Here is an 11,527-nt window from a genome sequence, read left to right as displayed (position 1 = left end):
ATACGATACAAACGAGATTACAATAAGCAGTCGGACAAAGAGGAGGGGGGTTTGGCGGGCTTCATTAGCAAAACCTGCACTGCTAGAGCTTCAGGTTTGGACCTCTACACTCACCTTTTGAAGAGTGGATGATCAATCGGCAGATTGATCACGTCTTTGTTGGTGAGAAATTTGTGTAAAAGGGATGAATGATGTGCAGTTAAATGCACTGGTATACTTGATATAAATCTAGCAGGTTAGGAGTGGGCAATGGGTGGACAGACAATGAGATAACAATGACATCGTTATGGTAACATTTTGGTCTCGATTATGTTCTTTCCCCCCCCGTTGGTCCATCCTAGTTCCACGCCATGCTCGTCTCCAGCCACCCCCACCTCATTCCGTCCATCGGTCTCGGATCCGGTGTCGGCTGGTACCCTGCAACGGACCCCGGTGTCCCCCCCGTTGGGCTGGGGAATCAGAAGAGACCTCCCGGCCTCCAGGTGGCGTTGTGGACCAGGCAGGTGCAACACTGTATGGCTTGCCACCAGCTTTGGCAGTTCAAGGGCTCCACATTGGCTTTGGCCATCATCACTTTGGAGCTGGAGGCACTCACACCCGACTGGTTCTCCATGTTAACAGATCTGCTGAAGAAAGCACAAGTAAGAAAAAGCGCCTACTACTTTCTCTGGTCACGTTAAACATCTTAACGCAAGATATTCAGGGATTAACACATACTACAGCCCAACCAACAGTTTCATGTATTCTGCAATTAGTGGTTGATTTTTAGCTCAAGTAGATTTTACCGCAAACGTGATAATGGAAAACATGGGCAAAAACTTGGACAGTATTGGTCGGTTTGTTGAACTCATGCAGAGAAATGTAATATATGTTGAAAATCTAGCACTTTCAGTCCAGGCACTCCATGAGTCGTAGCAAAGCAGTCTCTCAAAATCCAACTGGAAAAATCCCAAAAGCTTGCCCATAGCTGTAAATCTGCAAGCTGCTTTGCAACCCTGTTTTTGTTTTGTTTTTTTCCCTGATCGAATCAATGTCATGTCAGTCACTGATGTCCACTGTGCTCTCAGCTTCTCATCTATGCGTAAGAAATAAAGCTGAGGCCATAGGACACAGCCATAATGACAAACATTTGATTGTAGAAACTGTTGCACGTCAGGTATTTCTATTTGTATACCACCAATTCACAAAAAGCTTAGCCTCGAGATGCTTTAAATCCTAGAGCAGCGGTCCCCAACCTTTTTTGTGCCACGGACCGGTTTATGCCCAACAATATTTTCACGGACCGGCCTTTAAGGTGTCGTGGATAAATACAACAAAATAAAACTAGTACCGGTACCGAAAAAAATATTTATTCATAACACGCGTGAAAAGACCCAGGAAAACAAAGTTAACGATAAAAACGATAACAGAATAACGCTGAAAACCATACATTTCACACCTAAGCCTCAACTCTCGCGGCCCGGTACCAAACGACTCACAGACCGGTACCAGTCCGAGGCCCGGGGGTTGGGGACCGCTGTCCTAGAGTATTGGATTGAACTCTTATTTGCTGCCATGTCAAATCTTTAATTAGAAAAGTAACTTATTAGCAGTAACCCTGGCAACAAGCCTGTACAGGAAGTAACTAACAAAATGTTGTTTAAACACTATGTGTCTTCATTGTTTGTGTTCTGTTGCAATTTCCATTTAAAAGCACACTAACACACCAAAGTCACAAGAAAGACTTTCCTACTCTGGCAGTGGGACCATCTGAAGTATAATAGACTAAAGTAGAATCAACAATATAGTCTGTAGGCCATCATTTACATCATGCTTGTCTCTTCTTTTTCTTGTTCATCTCACACACATTATCATGCTTCTTCTTGTTCCCATCTCCCAGGTTGACAGTGCGGAGTTCATCCATTGCAAAGAGGTGGTGGACGAGTACCTGCACAGCCTGGAGTTCTCCCTGACAACCAACGCAGTCTACATTTTCAACAGCACTCAGATCCAGGAGGAAGAGCGAGCCCAAAGCCCCACGCGGCACTTACGAGAGTCCGGGAGGGACCAGGAGGACTCGGACGAGTATTACGACGGATTCAGAAATCTCTATAACGAGGAAGCGACTCCCGGGGCAGAGGGGAGCAATCGCGATGATTCGTTTGAGCAGGAGGACATCTCGTCGTGCCCCCCACTGCACCCTGCTGTCAACTAGGAGGACATTTTATTCACACCGTCCACCTTTCGTCTACAAGGACATTGTGGGACCCAGATGCTCCTCGCTAACCATAACATTTCAAGATTTTGTTTTTCCTAAAAGATTTGGCTAATGTAAAATTTAGTATTATTTTAGTTTCTTCTTTGCACTTGTCCTCATTGACTCTGAAGGTGTCAGGATTTTTTGGGGGGTCTTATTCTGATCTTGTGGCTTGTTCTTGGCGGCTGAGCTGAAGCTGTGGGGAATCACTTACGTTACCAAAATTAGATTTGAATGTTTCTCTTTAGTGCAAAGTTACTGTTCTACCTGTAAAGGCCTTCTTCCCCTTACTTTACAACCTTCTTTTGGTTCACATCAACTCCAGATTTTTTGGGGGGTGTTTGTTTTGGGGTTGTTTTTTTTTTTTGTTTTTTTTAAGGCCTGTTTATTTGCTTCTTTTCCAAGTTTGACGGTGCCCCCCCTCCCGAGCCACACAGCACTTTGATATTAAAAAAAAAAAAGCTTTTTTCTTTTTTATACAAATAATTATATATTTTTAACCTCTTTTTATTATTTTAATCTTAACTCTACTAAAGTTTTCCAATTTTGTTAAATGTTTATTTACCCTTTTATTTAGAAAAGTTACATTTTTACTTAAAAGCTTTATTTCATGACTTAATTATGCAAATGTTTTTATTAAATTAAGTTGCAGCCTGAGTTGGTTTAAATTATGCAGCTGTTACATATCATATCTGAGTACCTTTGGGAGATTGATTCAACACTAGAGCAGAATAATAAAACAATGGTGATTTTTGACGGCATGAGATTATCTGATTGATGATGCAGCATCAGTGATAAATTAGCAATATTTTTTTAAATTATGTACTGTATGATAATCTGAGGTTGACCTATGGGATTATTCTTTCCTCTGATGTGTAAACTGATGAAGGCTGATAGATGGGAACGCAGCGTCTCTTGAGGGACTTTACCTCCACCGCTCTACCAATGCTGGAGAGACTGATCTTTGATTTTATATATTTATTTTTGTTTAGGTGGCTCAAATTGTGTTCAGTCTCAGTAACATGACTTCTAATGTGAACAGGTTATTTTCTCATTTGTAAAGCCTGCTTTGATTCATCAAGTCGATCTGAACCAAGCAACACATATTCCTTCAGATACTGAGGCAGCTATATCTTATTGTCTACCATAGAAATAAAGCTATGATTTCAACAAATAAAAATTCATTTCCTGATATTTTGAATGTTTTTGGTTTTTACTCAATTTTTGCTTGATATTTAGAGGTTTTGTCAATTACTGCATACGAGGATCAAGTAGTTGGGATGGGGGGGGGTCAACAAAAAATCGGAAAAGTCAGTGACACTAAAAAGAAACAGGTGGTGAAACATTTTATAGCTAATATAACTGCATCTACAAACTGTGGAATAATGTTCCTCAACATAAAATTGCAAATATTTCATCGCCTACAGTACATATTATCAAAGGATTTAGAGAATCTGGAGAAATCTCTGTGCGCAAGGGAGTTTGCTTGTAGTTTGTCCATCCACAAAATCTGAGCTCACAATCAGTCGTAAGTAGGTTAAAAAAAAAAACTCATCTAGTCAAACCCCTGAAATACGTCATGCATCTCAGCAGCTATCACTTATCTGTCACTGGCTTTGATGTTGTGTCTCAGTCCAAGTATGTACATGGAGGCTCTCAGGGTGATTAGCAGGCAGCTTTGTTGGCAGTGTTAGTGTACTACAGCACAGAGAGAGCTCTGAACATATTGTAGGGCTGAATGAGGTCCAGTGAACTCTGCAGGTGGTAGACAGAATAATACCAATGCTGGCAGATCCTTCACAGTAAATGGAAAACAGTCTCAATTACCCAATAAAATATCTCAGATTATTATAGTCTTGTGTAGTTTTTCATTGATAATAAATATAGCATTTATATACATGTTATATAAATTTAGAAAAGAAATGCACTTATACCTTTACCTGTTATATCATACAGCAGCTAGTTAACACTGGTAACAGGAAAAAGGGGGATGCCCCTGGGCTCATAGCCAGATCTGTATTCATGACATGACCATATTAGGATTTCTGCCTTCACTGACATCACAGTCTAGCATAGAAAAAAAAACAAAAAAAAAACCACACAAAGTGAGTGTTTTGTCCAGTAAAAATACTATATACCTCATCTATCTGATATTTTGGTCATATTCAATACGAGCAAGCACCTCTGTAAATTAGGTTGCATTCAATTAGAAAATGTTATTTATTGAAAGAGAATGGTGGACGGAGTGAACAAAGATCCCGCTCACTTTTATGAGCCCAGTTGGTGGCCCAGAAGACGCTCACAGAAAGCAGCACTGATGACTGAGGTCGATGAAGATCCACCTTTTATGACGCATGACATCAATCGGGTGGTCAGGGATCCCTTTGGCGAAGAAGTTACCGATGGAGTGTCCAGAAAAGAAATCTGGAGAAATTCTAAACAATGAAAGAACTTAAACTGAAGTGGGGAAGGAACTGGGTAGGATGTGGCCGGCGTCAGGTCGTACGGGTTTAGTAGGGTGAGTTTACTTTAATAGTTTGTCATTTTTTTTCTTCCATTTAGATAGTCCTGGACAGGAATTGGGTCAATTCAAGCCACTCTGTTCCCAGTTACCATAGTTTATATTTTCATACTGGAATGATGAAAAAGCTGAAATGCAAAGTGAAGGGAGGACACACCTTTCCACCTCTCACTCCTTTGAAAAACACACAGCCACACCCAACAGAGGTGAGCAGCGATGGTGAAAGCAGGGAGGATTGTGTGCCGAGCACACAGCACTTTGTTCTTCAGTTAGAGATCGCTACACAGGAAACGCTGCCTCAAGCTGACAGCTGTTTGGTTACAGCGAGGGGCCGTCAGCCTCTGTGTGTTGTCTTAATGCGCACCTGAGGGAATGAGAGTCTTCACTTGCCTGTGCTTCACTTTCAGCTCCACGCTGGGTAAATATAGACAAACAAATCATGGCAGAGACGCATCAAAGTCAGGAGTGGAAGGGTGTGGGGTGGGGGGGGTTGCATTTATTTCCAAAAGACACACAGTAAATACAGCTGCTCTCTTCTACATCTGAGTGTAAACGCGTCTACATCAAGCTGAATAGTTTCCTGAATCCTGGGTTTACGTCGATATACTGGCTTTGTGTTTGCGTCCACTGTCATAACAGTCACATCGAGACGATCAACTCACCGTTTACAATAAAGTTAAATCACTTACGGACAATGTACACAATCATATGTGCTTCTTATAACAATATCAGATTTAAAAACTAGTACATTTTGCATATTAAGCTTGGTAAGCTCTAGAAAATATTCACATACATTTAATGAGTTAAACTGAAACAGCACCAGAATATTGCATACATTTCTTTAAAAAAAACACTTAAGATTATTAGGTTTAGGTTGTCAGCACCTATGTGTATGCAATATGCAGTACACAGGTACTCAGTTATTGCTATTTAAGTATATTATTTGGGCTTAATTGATTAAAAAAAACAAAAAAAACAAAAAAAACAACTTTAACCGACTTTAACTTTAACCAAGTTTAACCGACACATTTTATCTGGGCAATTTTTCAGAAAGATCATGTATTTAAAGACAAAAATCTTTACTGATATCTTCTTTTATTATTTTTGTAATACTTGCTGAAGAGTTTAAAAAATGTTGCCCAGGTGTTACGTTGTAGTACCAAACAGTCAAAGGTTCGAATGGTTTTAAGCTCTTATTTCTTGTGTGGATAGTTAATGAAGAAACAAAAAGAAAACAACAAAATATTTAAATCACAATTAAGCAAAACAAAACGCATATACATACATATTTATTTTAAAAAGTGTCCAAAGGGGGGGAAGCAAAACAAACAAACAAAGATCCTGAATAAATGAGATGGCCTCTGATGGAACGTGAATATTTTTGCTCATCATCTCTCACCATCTTTCACTCTTTTCTTCCCTGTGGCTTCACCATCATCATCATCATCATCATCATCCTCAGTGTCTTTGGTCCGTGTGCACAATATCAAGATGGAATGTCGGAACAAACAAACGAAAACAAACAAACCAACAAAAAACAGATGTTGTCGCTGCTATGGTGATGGAGGACAAATCCATGGCCGCGTGAGGAAGGGTATACAGCGCCCAAAAATTAACTGAAAAACAACGACAAACAATAAACAAAATAAATCGAATGAACAAACAGCGACTTTACTGAAATAATAAGTGAAATAAAAGAGAGGGATCAGAAAAGCAGCACTGAAGCAAAGAAGTTAGGAAGCTCAGATAAAATCGTAGCGCGTGTGCTGGTGAATGAGGTGTGAACCTTTTAAACTACACTCTGTATGATGATTACTTCGAACACCAGTCCTGAGTGAAACGGCCAAAAATGATGTTCGGAAACGCACAAAATGGAAGATCTGCAACAGGAACAAGAGTAATGCACGTGAGCGGCCACAAGATGGAGCCATATGCCTGGTCAACTTGGTGGGAATGACCATGAAGACTTCACTGCCGTTCACCTATGACCAAAGCTTGGCATACACACAGAGATGCTTGCTTCACTCAAAGCCAGCTCTGATTGTGATACAGTGTGTAAAGGACCGCCAGCCAACAAAACAAAACACAGATAAAGAACTGAAAAGAAGCTACACGACAGACTGAAGTAAAGTGAAACCTGAACATTGTACACGTTTGACTGTCTGAAATGGCCTTGAAATCATCAATATGAGATTAAAGTGCAGACTTTCAGCTTTAACTCAAAATCCTGAATGAATGTGCAGGAATTACTGCTATTTGTTGATATATGTGCCCCATATTCACAGGACAAGTGACTGGCAGGTAGAGGGTTCGTGACCAGAGATGGGCAGTAACGCATTACTTGTAACGCGTTACTGTAATCTGATTACTTTTTTCAAGTAACGAGTAAAGTAAGGGATTACTATTGCAAAATCGGTAATTAGATTACCATTACTTTCCGGTAGGAACGCTGCGTTACTGCGTTACTAAAACCGTGATTTTTTGCGAGAATGTCTCATGACAGTGACGTAAGCGAGTGCGACGTTTGTGACAACAGCTGTGTGCAGATCAACAATGGCTCACATATCGATTGTGGGAGAGAGTATGAGCACGCAGCGTTTAAAGCGTGGAAGTACTGACCTTACTTTGAGTTTGATTCCATAAAAAGTGACAAAAACATTAGCGTCCATCGTGCGTGGGAAGAAAACTTCTTTTTACAGCGAAAAAAAACCCCTAAACTTCCAAGCAAGCACCGAGTGCACAACGACGTACACAGAGAAACTCGCGGATTCTTCAACTGACCGCGGCACACGTGCACCAGGGTAAACCTCAACCTACCCTGCCAGGCCTGCTTTACAGGTGAAAATAGAGCAACAGGACCGCTGAGTCTTTGACTTTATTTATTTTCTGCTGTGTTTTACTTGCATCTATTTGAAAGAGTGAGTGTAAACACAAAAAATATTTTATTTTATGTGCTGGAATGTGTAGAAAATAGGTTTAAATGTTAAACTAATTTATTCAAGTCAGAGAATGTTGCATATAATTAAATTTTTGCTTGATGCATAAAGTTAAAAGATTCAAACTGATAAAACAAGTTAAAAAAAGAGACTTTTCCATTTGATTACATTTTGTATGATGGATTATGTAGAAAAAGTAGAATTGGGCTGAAAGATCTATCACTTTATCACCTATTCAGGTTGTAAATCGTGTTTTTAAAAAGTAACTAAGTAATTAATTACCTTTGAAAATAAGTAATCAGTAAAGTAACGGGATTACTTTTTTGGGGAAGTAATCAGTAATTAGTTACTGATTACTTTTTTCAAGTAACTTGACCAACACTGATCGTGACCAGGTCATTTCATGAAAAACTGAGCAGATAAAAGTTGAATCCAAGTACTGAACTTGCATTTTGTAGCTCCTAATAAGGATTTCAAAACGTTATCAGCTTCAAGAAACTTCAAGCTAAACTTCTGTTTTACTACATGAGTTCATGAAGATCAAACTCATTTTATAGCTTCTACAGTCAAGTTGTACTTGACCAAGACTAAACCAGAAAAAAGCAGCCTCTTATCAACAGTATGTGAACAAGTTGGTCTAAAGACAAAACAAGCTGAAGGCTCCTAGAATGCAGCTTTAAACGAAGGAATATCAAAACAATGCTGACTGGGCTTTGAAACAACCGCAGCACCTTGATCCCTGCTGTGATGGGTGAGCTATAGATCGCTATGCATGTCAGTCCAATACCGTACTTAAGAAGAAAGCATCAGGTATAAAGTGGAAGATTTAACAACGATGAACACACCCCTATTGAAACATCAGTTTTGCCCTTTCTGAGGTTTTCACTACCTCCTGACTGAGTATCCTGAATAATTAGAGCGAGGCGAAAGGAAAGAGTGAAAGCACAGGAAATGTTAAGCTTGGGCAGGACAAAAAGGAGAGGAAGTTTCCTTAACGCATGCCAGGCCTTTATAATGGTTGAAATGCTTGTGTATTGGAGACAGGTCGACAACAGGTCTAAAGCAGCAAAACACGCTCTATTCAAGGCTCCATAAATCCAAGGGAATTAGCAGAATGCTAACCTCGTGTATCAGTGTTACTCAGCAAAACAAGAAGAGACAAGAGCAGCGGGGAAATCATTTCAGGTTCTGAAGGCACACAGTGAAAGGCAAGAGGATTACTTAAAGAAAGGAGTAGGGTTTAAAAAAGAAGCAGCTTCCTGTTACTGAGAGAAGAATGACACGATTGAGTGACTTAGAGGGACTGCCTTACTTTTTCTTGTCCTTGTCTTTCTTGACGGGCTGAGATAAGGACAGTGTCTCGGCTGCCGCCTTCCTCTTGTTAAAGGCGTTCATCTCCTCCTCCAGGTATCCTCGCTTATCCTCCACCTTCTTCTTCTCCTCCTGGTGCATCCGTTTCAGCTGCTCGAACTTTTCGTGCAACTGAGGGGGAGAAGACGAGTGTGGAGACGGACAAATGGGATGAGGACAAGAGAGACGAAACTTTAGAAGAAAGGGCAGTTTAGGAAGAGTTTGTCTGACTAATATTTTTATACTCAAACTGAACTGAACATTGGCTTTTCCTATATTTTTTCAGTGTATATAATTTTGTCTTGCATGGTTATATTACTAAGAGCAGGTTAAATAACCATATTATGAAGTGCAGTGAAAAACAGGGCATCCCCCTGTTTAGTCATACACTGCTTCCCTTGTGATCGACAACACACCATCATCTGCTATTGCAGTGTGCAACACTTTGGTGTGTATAACACTGGATGCACTGCAGAGCTGCTCAAAGTGTTTTTGAGGGCCCTGTATAGTTGACAAGTAGACACTCAAACAAAATAGAAACTATTAAATGCAGGTGTTAAAGACCTAAAGTGTGGCTTTTATGGTTACTGGGAGCCCTTAGCAACATTTTATGCACTCCTCAAGTACAACAAGGAAATAATGCACTTTTGTAGATTTCAATTGTAATACTATGATGGGAGGTGAAAACTCATCTCTTTCCAACACTGAGAAAGTTGGTGGTAAACTGTAGAAACTGCACAAAATGTAAAAATGCCAAGACAAACTTTCTTAGATCAGACATACAGTCAAGTTACAAACAATAATTTAAAGTGTTTGATCTGTGCATTTCTTTCTGTGTAGTCACAGCTTCCTAAACTGACACTGAGTCATAACTTTGAGCCTCACTGTAGGGAAATCGTGTGATGAGGGTCTTGGTACTTTCTCACAGTGGTGCCAGATATGAGTGATTAGGATAAACCAATACAAACAGAGTCGGTCATTCACATGTGCAGACACTTTGTCATATCTTAAAATGTGCTGAACTCAACAGGTTTTACAGATGCCATGCAAAACTGTGTGCACAATATTTCTGATCTTCTGACAAAAAAGCACCTGAAGTTGATGTGTGGACATGTCAGGTGCAATTGACTATCAAATAAACGACAGCTCGGCTTTTCCAGACTGACCTCTCTCTCCTTGTCTTTAAGTTCTGCTTCCGTCTCTTTTACTTTGTTGACAAACATTTGCCGCATTTCTTCCTCTTTGCGCTGCAGATCCCCCAAGAACTCTTTCCTCTTAGCCTCATACGTCTCCTGAAGGCTGCAGAGCAGTAAAGCCAGGACAGAGAACAGAAACAAAGAAAGATTAGGCACAGTCTTCAAAAGATAATCGTTTCCTTTCATTGCTGTTGACAGTTGGTTGACTGTGTGAGCCTTTCAATAAACGCATTGTCTGTGTTGCACTGGGTGTGTCCACCATCTACCTGAATGGCTCGCTGTCAGGATCTGTATCTTTGAAACCCATCTCCTCGAGCTTGCAGCGCCGGTACAGCTCATAATGGCGGGCATGTGTCTGCTCCCTCAGATCCTCCATGTTGACTCTGATCAGCATCTCTCTGAGCTTTACAAAGTCGCAGTGGCTCTCGTTCTCAACTAAAAGGACAAATACAGAACGCCATGAGTACAGCAGCAGAGACTCAGGAGGCCCTTTTAGTTATTCCCTCCACATTAGACTCTTCTGGTGTCCAAATAATGTTGTTTTCAGTCCTTGCTTCACGCCTTCATTCAGTGCCTGGCCATCATTTTCAAATGACTTTAACATGCCATCTGTCACTCCCTCAGCCTCTCTTCCTCTTAAAAGCAGGAATGTGAAGCCTCCACAGGAAACAGATAATTCGGCATGTACATATACGCCATCCTGAGTGATTAAATTAAACCAAATCAATTTTTTTTTCCAGCAGACTTCATATTCTGCACTTTTCGTGCTCACTTTGTTCAACTGGAGAGAACTTTCACTTTAGTTTCACGTTTGAGTGAGTCTCACACTTAAATGCCTTCATGGTGACGAAAGGGCAGGAAGTGTTTCCTGCCTCACAGACTGACAGCAGAGGAGGGGAGAGGGGATGATGGGTGCCCTGGGCATCCACTCTGTTGAAGCCTTCAGTCACAGGTCACCTCACCCCATCAAAACAATAAGGACTGTTCTGATAATAAAATGTGTTTCATTTTGAGGCCAAAGCTAAGATCTGTAATGGCAGGAAACCCTAAGATGACTGAACCATTTTGTACAGTAAAACAATCTCAAAGTTAAGATAAAACAAGTGAGTCATAAAGAGCTAATACAGGCAGAAAGAAAAGTCAAACAAGCACTTTGGGGGACTGTAGATCAGGAAGTACTATAAACCAGCTATATAAATGCAGTCCATTTGCCATTATTTACTGAAGTTCTGACGCGAGTTTTGTATTTTAGCTAATACTGACAGTTTCTCACCATAAAACGATGATC

At 40.4% G+C, this 11,527-nt stretch overlaps 1 protein-coding gene across 2 annotated transcripts in view; it reads right to left on the bottom strand.

Annotated features, from left to right (window-relative positions):
• Nucleotides 1-395: 395 nt before the first annotated feature.
• Nucleotides 396-11,527, bottom strand: part of septin8a (septin 8a) — a 36,856-nt gene continuing 25,724 nt past the window's right edge. The window contains exons 7-10 of one of the 2 annotated variants that reach the window (XM_026181122.1): nt 10,506-10,674; nt 10,210-10,342; nt 9,006-9,175; nt 396-623 (exon numbers count right to left, since the gene is read on the bottom strand). In XM_026181122.1, coding sequence (XP_026036907.1) covers nt 458-623; nt 9,006-9,175; nt 10,210-10,342; nt 10,506-10,674 — 638 coding nt within the window. In that variant the 3' untranslated portion in view covers nt 396-457. Of the gene's footprint in view, nt 624-6,047; nt 6,374-9,005; nt 9,176-10,209; nt 10,343-10,505; nt 10,675-11,527 lie in introns of those variants that run through there. The other variant, XM_026181123.1, reaches the window with a different exon arrangement.

The sequence above is a fragment of the Astatotilapia calliptera genome, chromosome 10 (genome assembly GCF_900246225.1).
Source record: "Astatotilapia calliptera chromosome 10, fAstCal1.2, whole genome shotgun sequence".
In the NCBI taxonomy this organism is placed as follows: Eukaryota; Metazoa; Chordata; class Actinopteri; order Cichliformes; family Cichlidae; genus Astatotilapia; species Astatotilapia calliptera.
The sequence above is the reverse complement of the archived record's forward strand: the minus strand, read 5'-3'. Positions and strand labels throughout refer to the sequence as shown.